The sequence below is a fragment of the Dipteris shenzhenensis genome, chromosome 19 (genome assembly GCF_047967505.1).
Source record: "Dipteris shenzhenensis isolate YYH24624 ecotype China chromosome 19, Dip_SZ_1.0, whole genome shotgun sequence".
Taxonomy (NCBI): Eukaryota; Viridiplantae; Streptophyta; class Polypodiopsida; order Gleicheniales; family Dipteridaceae; genus Dipteris; species Dipteris shenzhenensis.
The window spans coordinates 53,747,477-53,767,070 of record NC_141614.1 but is presented as its reverse complement, the minus strand read 5'-3'; the positions used below and the strand labels follow the sequence as shown (position 1 = coordinate 53,767,070).

The 19,594-nt window shown below is 42.3% G+C and overlaps 1 protein-coding gene across 1 annotated transcript in view; it reads right to left on the bottom strand.

Annotated features, from left to right (window-relative positions):
- Positions 1-3,212: 3,212 nt before the first annotated feature.
- The window catches only part of LOC147890643 (protein CANDIDATE G PROTEIN-COUPLED RECEPTOR 2-like), a 71,364-nt gene continuing 54,982 nt past the window's right edge, over positions 3,213-19,594 (bottom strand). The window contains exons 4-6 of the mRNA XM_087390834.1: positions 6,174-6,276; positions 5,836-5,917; positions 3,213-3,673 (exon numbers count right to left, since the gene is read on the bottom strand). Of these exons, the coding sequence (XP_087246960.1) occupies positions 3,599-3,673; positions 5,836-5,917; positions 6,174-6,276 (260 nt within the window). The 3' untranslated portion in view covers positions 3,213-3,598. The remainder of the gene's footprint in view (positions 3,674-5,835; positions 5,918-6,173; positions 6,277-19,594) is intronic.

The following is a 19,594-nucleotide window of genomic DNA, read 5'->3' as shown; positions in this document are numbered from 1 at the left end:
TGGAACTCTGAACACAAATACTCTCAAGAATCACTTGAGGAACATAGAAGAAAATCTCTCATAAAGAATCGAGGAACTCTCCCTATCTTTCTCTCAAACTCGAAGTAGAACTAGAAACGAAAATGGACGGAAATCTCTTCCAATGAACGGAAATCTTTCATCAACGGAATGAAAGCATGAAGCTCAATCTCTCAATCAATCACACTCTCTCATACGGCTTGCAAGGCCTCAGCGGAAGGCAAGGGAACTCTGATACCATGACAAAGGGAAGAGGAGAAGAGTGAAGATGAGGAGAGAGGGCACAACTAGAGAGCACACCACAAATGACTAATTGTACACTAGATTTAGTTGAAAATGTAGAATATATCAAACCCATTCAGGGTTAAGGTTAGGGCATATAACCCTTTCCTTTATAGCACTCTATATGTGTTAGTGCTATGCGCATGTAATCACATGATGTTAAGCGTGGTCTCTCAACAGCCAACACATGAGCAAAAAAATGTCCAAAAATAGCAAGAAATGCAACAGCCTAACATAGTTCAATGTGGTCCTGCCTGACATGCTCCCTTCCAGAGAAAACGAGCAGCTTGGAGCAGCTCGACGTGACCACTAAGATAAGGCATTCCTATCAACCACAACCGACTATCATCCCGATGTAGAAATCTCGACATCGTGGTTGCCATGTTGAACCCTTTGCAGCTTCAAGGAAGCATGCCCAACATTGATCTAGCAATCCAATCTGTGCTTACTTTCACTTTCGTGATGTAGTCCCACAACAAATCTCCTTCATCCATCTTCTTGTTGTAAGATTGGTCTCGAGGACAAGTGTTCGGTCTTCATTGTTCGTCTTGAACATCTCCTTGATTACCTTCCACACTATACTGATGTTCTATCAAGATGTATGTGTGGAAGGACAATGTCTACAATAGTACGAATGACAATTGCTAGGGCCTCTGTATCCCACACTACCCAGTCTTGCACTGCAATTTGATTGGGTCTCAACTCCATTTCAATATTGATTTGCAAGATTCCTCTAACAATAAGGTAACTCCAAACCTTCATCTTACATAGTGCATAACTAGAACCATCAAGCTTTCCAATCTCACCACAACTAGGGATCTAGCCAGCTTGAGGTAAACATGGTGAAACTTCAATACTTGACAAAACACTAAGCTTCCTCAATTTGAGAGAGTCTCCTTCGTTCAACGTCAAAGTAGATTATGAGAGCTTTCAACTAGGCTCTAGTACCATGTTGGAGAATATGGCACGTTTGGGTACCACGCTTGTAGATCCCCCAACTATGAAGTAGAAAACTCTGCACTAGAGGACTTTGATCTCAAAATCCTCCCTTTGGTCCTACAATCAACCAGTACTAAAATAGTCAATTCGATACACTAAGAAACAATGCCGAATTCATTAACCAAAGATTATATACCTTTGCACGACTATAATATATGCAATCGAACAAATTTAGATTTGTTGTTGATCTAAAGTCCAAAAATCTACACAAAATAAAAGAGAACAAGAGAAGAAAAATGAAGTGACAATTAAAAAAACAAAACAAAAGGTAGACAGACTTAGCAAGCAAAGCAACACTTATGTAATCATCAGTGCCCAAGCATAAGCAGCTATAATGGGTTTCTAAAGACCCATGGAGTCTCTAGGGCAAACCTAGTGCTTACTAAAATACGTCAAATAAACAAAAGAGAGATAACAAGAAATAAAGAAAAAAGGGAGAAGGTGACTAGCAAAAACAAACAAACAAATCAAGAAACGACCAAAAAATAGGAATAAATCTCTCTCTCTCTCTCTCTCTCTCTCTCATATAGGAATGAAAGAAATTAAAGAATGAATGAATTATTTAAAACAGAAAAACTAAATGAATCTCTTACACTTATGTACCGCTTCCTATAAAGATGCAGAATTACATTCCTAACTTAGAAACACAATCAAACTCTCTACTGAAGCTAAAGAAAAAACAGGCTGTCCAACCCTCTGCTTTTGATTTTCAACGTATGTTCAATCATTCTAAACATGCCTAAGGGCGATACACCATACATAAAAAACTTCATATCTAAGATTGTGTGTACCTTAATCATTATTTTCTTGGATTATACCTCTTGTGTATAAGTCAAGTGATCAAATTACATTGAGCAATAAAAGGCTTCTTAGTTGTACAAAGGCAAGAAAATCTATGGAAATGACTCCATATTTTGCCAAATAAAAAATGCTCGAGTTAATGAGGCATTTTTATAATGTGCAAACCACTATAATCAGGTTGTTCACGTTTATCATATATATCAATCTCTAATCCTACGAAAGTCTAAGATCTAAGAAAACACGAGAATCCCCTCTTGAAGTGCAGTTCAATTCACAAGAGTCACTAGGATGCATTCCTTTTCCACAAGACAAGTGTCTTTGTACATAAAGTCTTGAAAGTCGGGAACATCTAGTACAAACAAATCATCTATAAAACGCCTAATTTGGCTAAGCTTATGTAAAATGATAGGACAAGTATTGATTAACCAAAGATTACCCCACTTCATTCCTTGATTACATGCAGCTCTCAAGGAGCTTTTAATCCTTCCGACCTTATTGAAGTTTAGAACAACATTTCAGCTACAAGTATGCATGGATGTTTTATATCTCGTGTTTCCTCAAAGGGCTTCAATGGATCGGGAGCCCCCAACGTTGCAACTCCCTGATCGAGTCCGACTCCGTGTACTAAGGCTGGCTTAGCACCTCGGTCGTGGCTTACACATCCATCCAAAACTATAGACTAAAAGGTACATAGCTAACGTGACAATCAGATACTTATTTAAGGAGCTTTGGTTGGTTAATAAACTAGTCTGCTAAATTATACAGTAGTACTTAACCTATAGAGTAAGTAAGATGAAACCTTGGTCGTCATTTACAGCTGTTTGCTTTGCCAAGAAACGGTCAGTACATTACAAACACATGGTTTCTGCAATGCTCTTATGACAGGGTATCATGACTCATGTCTGTTGCCGTGTATACATTATTTAAATCCTATGCTGACAAAAGCAAACATGGTCATGGTAGCAGTGCTCCTTTTGCAGGTCAACAGACACATTTGACAACTTTGAACCACAACAGGGTGAAATTGTTCTCTGCTTTTGATTGTGCAAAACAACATCAAACTTTGGAATATCCAAGCCTTTGCATCCCTGAATTGAGTAATTTAAAACCCTTTTCATTATTACAATTCCAAAGTTAGATTTGCAGACCAACAGACACCTTCGACACAGCCGGAACCACAACAGGACCAAATCATTTTCTCCTTTTAATTGTGCAAAACAACAATCGAACTTTGGAATATACAAGTCTTCACATCCCTGAATTGAAATGAGTCATTTAAAACCATTTCATTATTAAACATACAAGAGCCCAAATGCATATCCTTTGGTTCATGGCTTCAAAACTTGCTGCAGAACACCTCCAACTTTGTTGGAGTGAGGTAATATGTGAACTACATTTCATGTGATGTTGTAAGCTGTATAAACACCAACAATGGTGTGTTCGTCCTTAATGCAGAGCTTCTATATATACATTACTCAGTACAATGTAGCATCAAAGGTCAATCCCAACTGTCGAAATAGCCTGCATCCTTCATCTCTGAGTAATAGAGATCATCCAGATACAAGTCTTCCTCCTGCACAGTGCAAAAACAAGAGATAGTAATCACAAGTTAGATCTTAAGTTATTTGTCCTCTTTCTACCATACAATACTGGATTTCATGGCCAGTAACCTGTGGGAACCCTACAAACTCTTCAATCAATTTAACGTTATCACAATCTTTTTGAAGTTTTGGGCCTACTCGAAATCAGCCAATTCAGCAATACAGAGGTATTATGTTAGGTTTATAACAAGGCAGCTCTTGTTTTGTGAAAACCACCTATGTGGTGTCAACAAAAACAAAATCCATATAGGAAGTGCTTATTCATAGGGAAATGTAAACGAAAAAATTCTCTTTCCAAAACCCACAGCGAGGACAGATTGATGATAGACAGAATATCTCAGTCATATGTGATAAGCCCTGAATGCAGCCCACACAAAATGTGGAATCCACCAAATTAGCAGCCTGCCAAAAGTCATATTTCCAGTTGTCCAAACATAAAAATGTCACCTTTGACTCAGAACTCAGCTCATGAATAAAGCTCATCTGCAAGCTTAAATCTTTTAGTATATCCATGGATTATCCCATATTTTTGCATGCTATAGATGCCCTCAAGATGCAGGAAATAAAGGTGAAGTCAGCTCTCTTAGATGTGGAGGATAGTACTATATTTAAAGTAGCAATTGATAATGCAATGGTTGTATGGTGAAAGGTGAGGTTATATCCACTCAACTCTGTGGAACCTTGTGCTATCCATGGACTATCCCACACCTTTGCATACTACGGATGCCTCCAGATGCAGGAAACAAAGCAAAGCCAGCTCTCTTAGATGTGGATGTTAGTACGTCGTTACAATTGATAATGCCGCCATCGTATGGAAATGGGGGAACATGGTAGAGTGGAAGAATTCCACTCAACTCTGCGGAACCTTGTGCCACATAATGTTAAGAATGCTGATTTTGAAATGTAGAGATCAGAACAGGTCACCAACATTCTAGACAAAACAGCCACAGCTCTGACATGCATGCATCATCTTTGGGCCAACATTGACCTTGACGCAAACGTGAATTGTTTTTGGGAAGTCAATTCGCATACATGCAGGCCTCCTTTGCATCCATCTCCAACAAATGGTTAGCTTTGGGATGCTCACAAGATGCCAAGGTACTTCCATCCTAAGCATTGTCATACCCAAAGGGGGCTGCATCACCTCATCCCACAACATAGAGACAACAGTACTGGAATAATTTCAAGCTTAGAAGGCAACACATCTCCCTAGGAAGCTCCACGAAAGGTTGTCTAGCATGATATTTCTCTTGCCTACATCATGAAGTCTATAACTTGCCTTCATGTTGCTGGACTCACATTTTTAAAAAAGACTCCAAAGAGATTTTTGGCTTGTACATATCCAAGCTTCTTCTAGCCTTAATCCATGCTGCATCATACACTAACGAATAATCATGTTGTTCTTTCCTTTTGCAGAACTTCTCTCTTATGGTGTTTGTGAGTCTGGAACTCTTTTCTTTTCTTATTTCCTGCTTTATTTCTTCCGTTTTGCTCTCAAAATTTTTGTTTGTTTGGGTTGAGACTTCAAAGCTTAGTAAGCACAGGGTTTACCCAAGAGATTCGGGAATCTTTCAAACCCTCATGTTATTCAAGTGTTTGAAAGATTCAGGAATCTTTCAAACTCTTATGTTATTCAAGGCTGCACTCTCCAGCTTAGGGCAGAGCAGAGACCAGTACTTACAGCAGCATTAACAGATTCAGACTATAGCACAGATCTGAGCTTAAGCTAGTAGGATAATGAGGGTCATCGTGAAGACATGAGCCAGGAAAGTGATAGGCATCACGAGAGCACCAAACTTAGAGAAGCGCAGGCCTTAGAAGAGCTACAGTAATATATACATATCGTCACTCTGCTGTCTCTTTCTCTCTCTATATATAGACAGATGTGATTATATATTCTCTCTGCCTTCCATGGACGTTATGTGATGTTATTTCTCATTGTGTAGAAGCGATTGCTTTCTCACATTGAAATCTACGCAAACCTGACAAACATACGAAGGGAAAAAGTACAAATCATATACCAAATTGTCATCTTACATGAAATTACCCCTACTTAACATACAGAAATCTATCTTGTTTTGGAGGTGAAGATCAATGTGAGGTTGTGGACTTAAAATCAATAACTGAAACTTACAAGGAAGTAGTCCACAAGGAATGTAATGTACAGAATTGGCGGATAGAAGCCGGTGTAGAAAAATGATGATAGGCCATGCATGCTGCAAGTATTCAATTAACAACTAGTCAGATGGTATACAGCATCAGTATGTCAAATGCACAGTATAAAACTAACAAAATCCACGTGAAGCATTCCCATGTTTGACAAAAAAATTCCATTTGAATCAAATCAATAGAATGCACAATGTCAATCCAAGTGTATAGCCTGGAAGAATATACAAGTTTCCTTGCAAAATAAGCACTGAAAGCACAATGAAATATGATATGGAGATCAAAATGCAAAGGTTAAGAACATACCAGTATCCAAAGTCTGCTCCAAGGCCAATGAGGGTAATCCCAAACGCCGATAAGAGGTTGAAGATAAAAAGGATGGCAATATATCGGTAAAAGGATGGCCGAGCTGCAATGCATAAACTTCAAAAATATATATCAAAAAGCCACATACCAAAAAGGCAGAGTCTAGTATCACAAACCTATGCTTTCAATTCACACTTAGCTGTGCTGCTCAGGCTCATACTATGAGTGGTTTAAAGTAAGGAGGTAGATCGTTGCTTGCAAACGCAATTGCCGACTCAGACCACAACATTACCAATGTCTCAGCCAGAGTCATACCCAAGGGGATGAGTAAGCGCAAGAGGAGTATGTCAATGCATGATTCCCAAGTGGCATAACTACTTTGGTATGCTTCAGTTTCTAGAGGACTAGTGTCTATCATAGGTGCAGTTACAATTGCAAGGTAAAGTTTTGAACTTGGTGACAAAACCAAACTCCAAAGCCCACAAATAGGGCTGACATTGAGAAAGGTCTTCACGAAATCTTTTGACTTGGTCAACACTTCTAAAAACTACCTTAAGCTTCACAATATGCCAATGACCACAAAAGACCACAATAAGACGTCTAAGAATTTAAGGCAAAACAGCTAAATACATTTATACTTGGGCTGCCAAAAGATTATCAATTGAAGTGTTCATGAATCAAGAGGACATCCAACAAGACTACATAGGTTTTGTGAAGATATACGATGACACAATCATATCTTCAAGAAGATATTATAGTTTTGTGATGGTCTATGACCACATTATCATATCTTCATATTGCACGAATTTTCAAGAAACTACTCACTCCTCAATCATGACGTTGTCAAAGGTCAAGGATCCAGAAAGTTTCAAACATAAAAGGATGGACTTTGTTACATCCAACCCAATAATATGGCTTCTGATTGCCCTAAAGGGTAAGCCACCATTAAGCCACATTATTTAAAGTTTCAAGTAAGAAGCATGTTGGAGATATTCCATGTGGATGGTAGAGAATGTGTTGTGAGTTAGTACATCCGATTTGACCCACATAATGTAAATCTTATTTGATGATGGATCGACAAATAACCGTATCAATGCTCATGTGCTGAAAAAAAGCTCGAATTCCAACCACTACAAGTGACCATGCATAAGTAGTCAACCATGTAGACCTGGCATTTGGGCAAGTCCTTGAGATTCCCTAGCTACTAATTAGTCGCTTCAAAGGGAGATGGTGTATCGAGAAATTGAGTCTTGACCAAGAACTAGAACATCTTGGATGATCATCTCTTGCTTTAAACATCGGATGGGCATCCTTACAGCCAGAAGATGGAGATCACTGGTAACATGAACCAATGCCTCCTTTGCCAACATCTTCCACAAGATTGCCTTTGCCCCAATATACCAGCCGTACCAAGAGACATCCAAGGCAACCTTGCAATGGGTTCTACACTTCCCCTTCTACCCTCTTGAGCGCCAATCTCAAGTTTGGAGTGCGGTGCTAGACCGTATATGCCATGGCTCCTTTTTGGCACCCCACACCTCCACTCCTCTCATTCACGCTTCTCCGAACCACTTTGTAGCACTTGTAGAAGGTGAGGGGTTTTTTTTTTTGAGGAACACAGAGATGCAGGCCACGATGATATCATCGATGATTTTTAGGACGAGGGTAGGATCATATACGGCTATTGACTACAACATTCTTATCGGGGATCATCATGTTCGGCTTGACAAACCTTTGCTCCATCCAGTATTGCAGCTGCTGCCTGTGCCTTTGGATAGCCCGAAGATGACACCAAGCCCCAAACAAGGATTTGAGCAATGATGATGTTTTAGATCCTCCAGCTTGCACACCGTGATTGCATAGATTTCATTGATTGTGATGCAACTAACTAGTTGACCTTCACTTTGGGGTCAGTAGGCCTTTTCATATTGACCTATCTATCTCCACTAGGCAAGGCCCCCTCCTTATTCACTCATATGGGGTAATATCTCAACTATTAGGCTGGGTAGGACTTTCCACCAATCCCTCCCTCCTTCAATGAGGGTTGTCAATTGAAATAGCTAGGGATTGGGTGCGATCCCCACCTGTCATAGGAGGCAATTATCCCCACCTATCATAAGAGGCAGTTATCAGGGACTCATTACACTCCTTAGTCACTCATAGACTCATCAACATCCTTCTTCTCCAAGAACACAAGCTTATTGACAGGCAGAGTGCCTGGCAGAGAAACTCCTGCGAAGGCATACTTTTTGGTCTAATGCTCTTGGACCACAAGATAGACTTTGCAGTTCAGTTTCAGCTTCATTCTTCCCATTTATTGCACATAATGTCTTGATATTCGCAAGGTCTTAATGGATCATAGTATTCTTGGGGAGCTCTTAGATTGAGGTGGTCAATATCTATGCATCCAATTGGAGAAGAGATCGAGTCTGGTCATAATAGAGATCAAAGATGAGGGCTTAGTTGGATGTCCCTTTGGTGACATAGGAGCTGTAGACATCACTCCTTACCTTGCCGAAAGACAATTGCCCAAGCCATGATGGCATTAGATTTGTTCATTAGTCATTGATGTAGGCCATCTTCTCCCGGTCGTAGTGATGCCCTATGGGCCCTGGTATGTGCCTTGTAGGCATAGTTATAGGCACTTTAGTGTTTTAGTGCCTTTTATGCCACATAGGACATTTAGTCCTATGTGACACCTAGGACACTTAGTACTAGGGTCTATCCTTATGTACCTTGTATTTTCATTTTCTTAAGTCTAGTTGACGTGACGGCCTATAAACCTCGACTCTTGTACTTGCTCACACACTCACCGTACCTACAGTGGTATCAGAGCTATTGGGACCTGCTCCCTCGCCCTCGGACCTGCATTGCTCCCTGCTCCCAACTCGATTTGCATGCCCATCCATACAATCCGTACGACTGTACGGATGCCCGTTCAAACAACGTACAAGCTGCTATGCCCGTCGCACTTGCTCAGTACCTACAGTGGTACGTACAAGCTGCTCTGCCCGTCACACCTGCTCTGTACAACAGCACGTGCACCGTACAACGGTATGTGCATCATACAAAGGTACCTACACCGTACCTACAGTACCTGCGTAGGAACTTCCCTGTTCAAGGTACCTGTGCCGTACACATTCCGTACAGGTGACATGCGATGTACAGATTCCGTACAAGTGACCTGCACCATACATATTCCGTACAAGATACATGCTCTCCGTACGATCTTCCGTACAGGTATACCTGCAGATCAGCCGTCAACACCTTGTACCTGCTTTCCGTGCACATGTACCTGCAGAACAGCTGACCGTGCAGCTTGTACTTGCTCCGCGTGTTCCGTACAATTTCGCACGTGCGAATCTACCTACAGGTTCCGTACCTGTTTTGGCATTGGCTATGAACTAGGTTCTTGGTTCCTGCTTGCTATAACCCTTTTTGGGTCTCACTACAGTCATCTACAGACATTTGCAGTTTTGGGGCTTTTGCAGGACATTGGCAATTTGGGGCTTTCAGTTCTTTTCACTTCCTTTGGTTGCAATTTCTTGCAAGACATTGGAGCTTTGGGATTTGGTCTGCAATTTCTTGTTTAGATTGCAGGACATTGGGTCAGATTGCAGGACATTGAGTCACATTTGCAGGACATTGGGTCAGAATGCAAGACATTAAGCCACATTTGCAAAAAATCTCAGCAAAATTTGGGGCTTTTCTGTATTTGCCCTTTTTTTTTGCCTCTTTGCCCTCGTTAAATTTGGGGCTTTTGCCAGATTTGCTGTCTTTTGCAGTGAACATTGCCTGACACAGTCACATTTGGGTCAAATTTGCATTTGCCCTTTGATTTGGGCTAGAAATTTGTAGGACATTCACTTGCAGACATTTGCTGTCATTTTTTGGACAGCCACCTCTTTGCAATGATAGCCTTGAGGCTTTTGTGTTTTTGAGTCTTTTCTTTTCAGGGTATCCCATTTGCAATGGCTGGCAACAATCATGATCTATTTGGCATTCTTCGTGAAGATGATAAGTTGGATGGCACCAACTATCCGATGTGGTCTTATCTTATGAAACATATTCTTGTTGCAAGGCATTTTTGGAATATTGTTTCTGGGGTTGATTTGAGGCCAGCCAATGCTACAGTGGCTGCCCCTACTGCTGGTCCCTCTGCAGAGGGTACTCCTCCTGATGCTTTATCCTCTAGCACCCCTGCTGATGCTCCTCCAACTCAAGAACAAACAAGATGGGATGTAAGAGATGCAAATGCACATTCCTATATTGCTTTATCATGCAAGAGAATCATTATTCCACACATCCGGTCTTGCAGGACAGCAAAGGATGCTTGGGACAAATTGGCTTCTCTTTATCAAATTCGCAATGAGACACGTGTTGCATATTTAAGAAGGCAATTGCAGGAAGTCAGTATGAATGAAGGTGACTCTATGGATGCATACCTGACAAAGGTCAAGGACCTCATGGAACAACTTGCCAACATTGATGAGGTGGTGCCAAATTCTCAGCTTGTCAGTACCACATTGAATGGACTGCCAGACACATATCAAGGGTTGCTACAACCCTTCGATTAGTGGCCATGGGTAATCCAGACCACTACTCTTTTGATCAGCTAGTCACTTTGCTTCTGTAGGAAGAGCAAAGTCGTGCTAATAGACAAGCTATTATTCCTGATCATGCATTTGCTTCACAGCAGATAGGAAAAGGCAAGGCTTCCAAGCCTATGGGCAAGCCTAAATATGCGCCTAACAGTGGCAATTCATCCATGCATCTAAAAATACAGCAGATAAGTCAAAGAAGAAAAGGTGCAACTATTGTCGCAAGCCCGGGCATGAAATTTCAGAATGCAGGAAGCGCATTGCTTCGGAGAAAAAGAAAGCAGGATTGACAGTTAATGCCTCACATGCAATTGAATCCCACGAGCCAGCAGATGCCTCACATGCACATGCTCTCCAGGATGATTGGGCATGGGCTGTCCATTGCTCCTTTGATCCCTCCCAAGTTGATGCATTCTTTATTGCTAATGATGCTCAGTCTTGGTATTTTGATAGTGGTGCTTCCAAGCACGTCACATCTTGCAAACAGTTGTTTCATTCCTTAGCTAATGCACCTCGAGGGGGGACTGTCACATGTGCTAATAATGCCTCCTATGCTGTAAAAGGAATTGGAGATGTGCAGCTCACATCCATTTCAAGCCATCCTATCACTCTGACTAATGTTCTTTTTGTGCGCGGAATTGAAGTCAACTTGATTTCAATTTCAGCAATTGCCACTTCAGGTTTCAGAGTGATTTTTGATGGATACAGATGCCTAGTATATGATCTTCGTGATGACAATGCCATAGTTCTCACTGGCACTTTTAAAAAGGGACTTTATCACCTTGATGATCACTCAGCTGCACTTTCTATTGAAGCATTTGCTATTTCAGATTCACAGCTTGCTGAAACTCATCTTTGGCATGAGAGAATGGGTCATCTCAATTATAGATCTCTTGCCAAGTTACATTCACAGGACATGGCAAATGATGTACCTCAAACTCACACAGTTTCCAAACATGTATGTGAGGGTTGTCTTTTGGGTAAGATGCATCGGTTTCCTTTTCAAAAGTATTGTCCAAAACTCTCACAAAGGAAATTGCAGCTAGCGCACAGTGATGTCTGTGGCCCAATGAGGACAAATGCCATTGAGGCGTACAAAAATTTCATGACTCTCATTGATAACTTCACAAGATATTGCTGGGTATATGCTTTAAAAGCCAAATCTAAAGTGTTCTCATGCTTTCAAAGGTGGCTGAATATGGTTGAGAATGAATCAGGATGCAAGCTTGTCACCCTCAACACAGATGGGGGGGAGAGTACATGTCAATGGAGTTTGATGCATTTTTGTATTCATGGGGCATTGTTCACTCATGCACTACTCCTTACACTCCTCAGCATAATCCTGTTCCTGAAAGGAAGAACAGGTCCACTATGGAGATGGCCAAATGCATGCTTAAGGCCAAGTCCTTGCCCAATAAATTTTGGCTTGATGCAGTGATGTGTGCCAACTATGTGCTGAATAGATCACCCACAAGGGCATTGAGGACTGTTACACCTTATGAAGCATGGAAAGGCAGGAAGCCTTCACTTTCACACATGAGAGTTTTTGGGTCTCTTGCATATGTTCATGTACCATCTCAGCTGAGACATAAGCTTGATGACAAGGCAATCAAATGCATATTTATTGGTTACATCCAAGAGAGCAGAGGGTATCGGTTATACCAACCAAATACTGGGAAGATTATTGTCAGTAGAGATGTCATCTTTGCTGAACATTCGGCTTCTCCTCTTGTGGACTGCAAAGCTAAGCCAGAAATTGACATGTTTGATGCCTTTGACTCTTGGTTACCTCTGCTTCCCTCAGAAGGAGACTTTGACCAGGAACATGAGCCTCCTGTAGGCCCTCCAACAAGCAATGATCAGCCAATACCCCATGCTGATTTGCAGGTTTCTCTTCCAGCACAAAATGATCCCACTATTCATTATGCAGTGATTGAAGAAAGCTGTCAATAGACAGCAAAGGCAAGTTCCCAGATGGCTTCTTGACACATTGAGGGACAGCAAACAAGATCAACCTCTTGCTGCCCGGACAAGATCAGGGAATAGACAGGTGCATGGTCACTTTCTTGAGTTTGCACTCCTTGCTACAGCTTGCAATGAAGAGCCTTTGTGCCATAAAGATGCTTTTGACAGCAAAGAGTGGACGGATGCAATGAGAGCTGAGTTACAATGCATTGCCAAAAATGACACATGGGAATTAGTAGATCTCCCTCCCGGCAAGCATGCCATTGGTACCCGGTGGGTCTACAAATTAAAAAGGAAATCTGATGGCAGCATAGATCGACACAAAGCCCGTCTTGTTGCAAAAGGGTATGCCCAACAACAAGGCATTGACTTTGAGAAGACCTTTGCTCCCACTTCCAGGATTACTACTATTAGATGTGTCATTGCCATTGCAGCTCATCACCATTGGCAAGTGCACCAGCTTGACATCAAGGCTGCCTTTCTTCATGGGGATCTGCAGGAAGAAGTTTATGTGACACAACCTCCTGGCTTTGAGGTTGTTGGTTTTGAAAATAGGTATGCCGGCTTAGAAAAGCCCTTTATGGTTTGAAGCAGGCACCCAAGGCATGGTATGCCAAAATTCATGCACACTTACTATCCCTTGGTTTTCATAATAGCCCCACAGAGCCCACTCTTTATGTCCATGGAAGTGGATCTGATTTTTTAGTGCTGATCTTATATGTGGATGACATGTTGATCACGGGCCCCGATACTCAGCATATTGCAGCTATCAAGGCTGATTTGCAGCAATCTTTTGAAATGTCAGACATGGGACAACTACACTATTATTTGGGCATTCAGTTTGCTCATGTTGAGGGGGGTATCATGATGTCACAGTCCAAGTATATTGGACAGCTCCTTGATCGTTTTCAGTTTGAGGATTGCAACCCAATCTCTACTCCAGTGGACCCTAGCTTCAAATTTTCAGCTCATGATGGGAGCCCACCATGTGATATCACTCTTTACCAACAGGCTGTTGGATACACCAGACCTGACTTACAGTATGCAGTATCCCAGCTTAGCAGGTTCATGCACATGCCCAGTTCATAGCATTGGCAGGCAGTGAAGAGAGTCTTCAGATATCTCAAAGGCACTCAAGATTTAGTCCTCTTCTATGGTGATCAGGGTTCACTTACCATGCATGCTTACACGGATAGTGACTGGGCAGGTTGTTTTGACACCAGAGTGTCACATAATGGCAATTGTTTTTTGCTTGGCAGTTCATGTATCTCTTGGCTCAGCAAGAAGCAACCAACAGTTGCCACATCTAGCTGTGAGGCTGAGTACAGGGCACCCTTCACCGCACACTTCTTGGAGAAGCAGTGGAAGAAACAGGATATTCTAGATGTATACCCCAACACTTAGAACAATAAATATGGTGGAGTCAAGCTTTCTAAATTGCCAACAAAACTCCAAGATGTGCAAGTCACGAATTGTGATGAGCAGATGTCAGATTTGATGCATGTGCATGAATCTATGTCTTGACCTGCAAGGTTCAGACCTTGAAAGTTGAACAACTTCTCTTGATACTCGAATGTTGGAAGACTATGTTTTGAAGCAGGTTGTCAATGCTTGTGCCATTTCAATCGGCAGCTTGCACGTCACATGCACCCCTGCACTTGGGTGCAAAGTGACACGCTGGCTACATCGACTAGTGCGTAATAGTTCCCTAATAGGAGATTTTGTCGTATGCTGTGACCCCTTTGTGAGCCCTTGTCCAGGGACAATCAAGCACAAGCTACGTAAGTCAGTCTCTCAGCCTTAGGTCAAGTTAGACAAATCAGTCCTTGTTCACTAGTACCCACTAGAGAACAGTGGGGTAGTGTTTCTGTCTTAGGTTTGGAGTTAGGTTTAGGTCCAGCCTAGGATACGAGCCCTTTTGGGCTCCCCTCTGGGGAAGGGCTGCCTTTATAGGCTACCCTCTACCCCTCCCTAGGCTGCCATATATGGGGCCAAGGGACCAGCCAACCAGCCAGGAAAACCGACTGAAAAGTCGGCCATCTTGGGCTGGTTGGCTCAGCCCTTCCAGCCCTATAAATAGGGGGCCTCCAGGCCCCCATTTCTCATTCAGTTCCCCCACTCCTTCAGCCTCCAAGAGCTCCTCTCCAACCGCCTCTGAACAGCCTGACACTCACCCACAGTGGCCCTCTGGCCAGCCTCAGCCTTTGGCATCAGTTCAGCCCTCTGGGAAGGTGTTCACGACGGGGAGTCGGGACAGCAAACGGAGTAAGGTTTGGGGTCTGTTTCAGCAGCTCTTTTCAGTTATCTTTTACAGTTTTACACAGCTCATTCTCAGCTCTATATTTCAGTCATCTCTCAGCTCTCTTATAGGATCTATCACTCCTAGCTTTCACTCTCTCACGCACACAGTAACCCTTCATTCTGGTGGACAGCACAAGCCTCTCCCTTGCCTTGCAGAAGTGTCCTACATCATCAGTGTGGACAGCATCAAGGTCTCGGTATTGGTCGGCGTTGCCTCTCAAGTCTTTGGGTTCGCTATACGTGTGCACAGTGAGCTCCTCAGAAGCGCGTTTCTGTGCTCTCTGGAAGAGTGTTCTTTGTATTTCTCAGTTCTCCAAGTATAAACCAAATTCTCCCCTGATTGGGGGAGGGGGCCCTCAGTGGGTACAGGGACCCAATCGGTTGTCGACTCTACTCTCTCTCTACCCTCATCTCCTTTCTCTCTCTATGGTGTGTAAGGCTAATTTCTCGCTAAAGGTTTAAAGAAGGTCTTGCTGTGAATTACACAATCAGGTTACCGTTCCATGTTGCATTGCAACTGGTCATCATGGCCTGTTCTTGGCATGTTCTGGAGTTGGTTGAGGAATTACATGGAAGCCTACTCTGCTAGGCCTGGTGGCTCACATTGCTATACTCAAGTGACAAGGTATAGCTTTGGTCTTTGTAAGAGGAGAGTGATGTACTCTCTTTCATTTAAAGCTGATCAATTGAAGTATGGTGTGTGGAGAATGTTTGCAGCTGGTTGATGAGGATTGATCAGCTGAGAGATGACGAGCTGAGAGACAAGTCAAGCGATTAGTAGACAATCCTGGAGGCTTGGCATACTGTGGAGTCAGTGTCTTGATGCCAATCATCGAGGTGCAGATGGGCGATGAAATTGGAGATGTGCAGTAGACTGATGTCGGCAAAATTCGCCGTGATGAAATCATGATGTGATAAAAAATAGCATTTGCTCAATTTCACCCTAAAATTTGGGGCTTTTGGTTTTGAACTGCAATTTCAGGCAATTTTGGGGCTTTCACTTAGTTTGTCCTCTTTTGGATGCAATTTCCCTCAAGAAATTGGGGCTTTTGGCATTCGGATGCAATTTGGCAATTGAAAGACCATTTTGGAGATTTGCAAGCAGTTTTGGACTCAGTGTGAGTCAATTTGCAGATTTTTGCCACTTTTAGCAGATTTTTGGGCATTTGCAGAGCATTGGGGTGCATACTAAGCCTTTGATAGGCTGTGATAGTAATTGTCACTCTCGGCAGATTTTCTTTGGCAGACTCTGGTTGTGCATTTTACATCCCAGGAAAGGATTTTACTTGTTCACTTTGCTGTGTTTTTTGAGTTTATCGGGCAAAAATGGCTCAAAACAACCCCAATGAGGTGTTTGGAGTCCTCACACAGGAGGATAAGTTGGATGGCACTAACTACTCCTTGTGGAGTTTTATGGTTCGCAACAGGGATTCAAGTATGGCTGTGTCAGATGCATCAGCTCCTCATGCACATGATGGGGGAGATGTTACAGCCAACTTTGTGCAAGAGCACTATGCCTTTTTGTCTTGCATTTCAGATTCTTCAGTGGGTAGTTCAGATACTGCAGCCACTATTGATGATGATCCATATGCTTTTTTGACTTGCAGTTACGATCCTTCAAAGGATGCATGCTCTCTCAGTGTCAATGAGACACTGAATACTTGGTATTTTGATAGTGGTGCTTCTTAGCACATCACTTCTAAGAAAAGCGTTTTTGCATCCCTACATCCTCCACCTACTAAAAAGAAGGTGACTTGTGCAAATAATTCTTCTTATTCAGTATGTGGAGTGGGGGATATCATCCTCACATCCACGGATGGCACAGATTTCAGAATTTCAGATGTTCTTTATGTGCCAGGTATAAAGAAGAATTTGCTTTCAATGTCCTCTCTCAATAGAGAAGGATTTCATGATATATTCGATGATGCTAAGTGTGCAGTCAAAGACAAAGACAATGACTATGCTTTGATGTTGTTTGGAACTTTGTATCGAGGACTGCTTGACACATATGAGAAAAGATCCGATCTTGCACTTTCAGTAAGCACTCCCACTGCTATGATGCAAAATGCGGAGTTATGGCATGCCAGGTATGGGCACATGAGCTATGGCAGCTTAATGACACTTCAAAAGCATGCTATGGTTGATGCATTGCCTCCTTTGGAGTCACCTCCTCCTCATGCATGTTAGGGTTGCATCCTTGGCAAGATGCATAGATTTCCTTTTAAGAAGGATGGTGCAGTAAAAGCTACTAAAAAATTACAGCTCATACACAGTGATGTATGTGGTCCCATGAGGACACCTGCTTTTGGTGGTTATCTTTATTATGTTACATTCATAGATGACTTTACCAATTGTTGGGCTTAAAGCAAAATGAGAAGTATTTCAAACACTTTGTGGCTATGGTTGAGAATGACACACGACCCAAGGTGCAGACACTTCGTACAGATAGAGGGGGGGAGTATATGTCTCACGAGTTTTGAGGCATTTTTGACGGAGAAAGGCGTCACGCATCAGCTTATAGTGAGGCTTACACCTCAGCAAAATGGCAAAGCTGAGCGCAAGAATCGCACTCTTATGGAGATGGATAAGTGGAGTTTAGACATAAGTTGTCAGATAAGGCTTTTTGTTGGGTATAGTGCACAAAGCAAAGGCTATCGTCTCTACAATCCTGCTTCACGCAAGATTTTTGTGAGTAGAGATGCTATATTTTCAGAGAATTCACCACATACACATGCTGAATTTACAAATCCCGCTTCTTCAGATGATGTTTTTTAGGGGATGCTTCTTAAAGCATTTAGTTCCCCACCTGAGGCTCATGCTGAAAATCAGAATTTACAGCAACCTCTTCCTCATCCACATGCCCTGATTCAACCACAGGCTGACTTTGTACCTCCGCAGGGTGTGGATGAAGTTGTCAAGCAAGAGATTCAAGAGATACATGCAGCCAAAACAGTCCCGAATTGGTTGCTACAGACTCTCAAAGAGAGTAGGAGACTTGAGGCCCCATTGCCTAGCAAGACTTGTAGTGCAGTAAGGCACGCAGGGGGGGGCTCTTTCAGTTGAGACGGCTTATGCAGGTACTCTTCTTGATGAAGAAGAACCTGACTCTTTTGAAGAAGCAAAGGATAATGTGCATTGGATGCATGCCATGCACAATGAATTGCAGTCCATTGAGAAAAATCAGACTTGGGATGCTGTGGATTTGCTACCAAAGAAGCATGCCATTGGTACCAAGCGGGTTTTCAAAGTGAAACGGAAGCTAGATGGGTCCATTGATAGGTACAAGGCAAGGCTGGTTGCTAAAGGCTATGCACAGAAGAAGGGCATAGATTATGAGGAGACTTTTGCTCCTACATCTCGGATGACCACCATAAGATTAGTTATTGCCATGGCTGCAAATTTTGTTTGGAATGTCCATCGGTTGGACATAAAAACAACTTTCCTTAATGGAGACTTGCAGGAAGAGGTTTATGTCAAACCACCTCTTGGATTTGAGCTTTCTGGCAATGCACTTCAGGTTTGCAACCTGAACAAAGCTTTATATGGGCTGAAACAAGCCCCACATGCATGGTATGCCAAGATTGATGCATTCCTAGCAAGTAAGAGGTTACATAATAGTCCCACGGAAAGCACCCTCTACATCAAGAAGGATGGGGGGGATATTTTGGTCATCATTCTTTATGTAGATGACATGCTGCTCACAGGGTCAAATGAGGAAATAATTGCAGATTTCAAAGCTGAGTTGAAAGCTGAATTTGACATGACAGATTTGGGCATGTTAAATTTTTATTTGAGGATCCAATTCATAGCGTGGCATTAATATGTCTCAATCCAAGTATGTGCAGAAGCTCTTGGATAGGTTCAACATGCATGAGATTACGCCTATAGCCACTCCCATGGAGCTAGGGCTGAATCTTACTATGTATGATGCAGGTGAATTAGTGGATGTCACACTTTACAGCCAGGCTATTGGATGCCTCATCTATTTGTGCAATACACGGTCCGATATTCAGTATGCAGTATGTTAGGTAAGCAGATATATGCACAGCCCAAAGACAACACATTGGCACGCTGTAAAACGCATCTTCCGTTATTTACAAGGCACAAAGTCTTATGGCTTGATGTTTCCCGAGGAGGGTGACTTGCAGATGCATGCTTAAAGTGATTTAGATTGGGTTGGAGACTATGATACCAGGCAGTCCACTAGAGGTAATTGTTTCTTTTTTGGCAAAGCTTGCATTCTTGGATGAGCAAGAAGCAATCTATAGTGGCTACTTCCCCATGTGAAGCTGAGTACAGGGCAGCTTTCATAGCAACAGTTGAATGTGTTTGGCCGCGTTGTTTATTCATTGATCTTCGTCTCTTATTGGAGGGTCCTTCTTCAATTCTCACTAATAGTCAGAGTGCTATAGCAGTGGCAAAGAATCCTGTGTTTCATGCTCGCACGAAGCACATTGAGGTTCATTATCATCATGTCAAAGAGAAGTTGCATGCATGGAAGATCACTATGATCTATGTGTCAACACATGAAAGCACTTCCACGTGAGAAGTTTG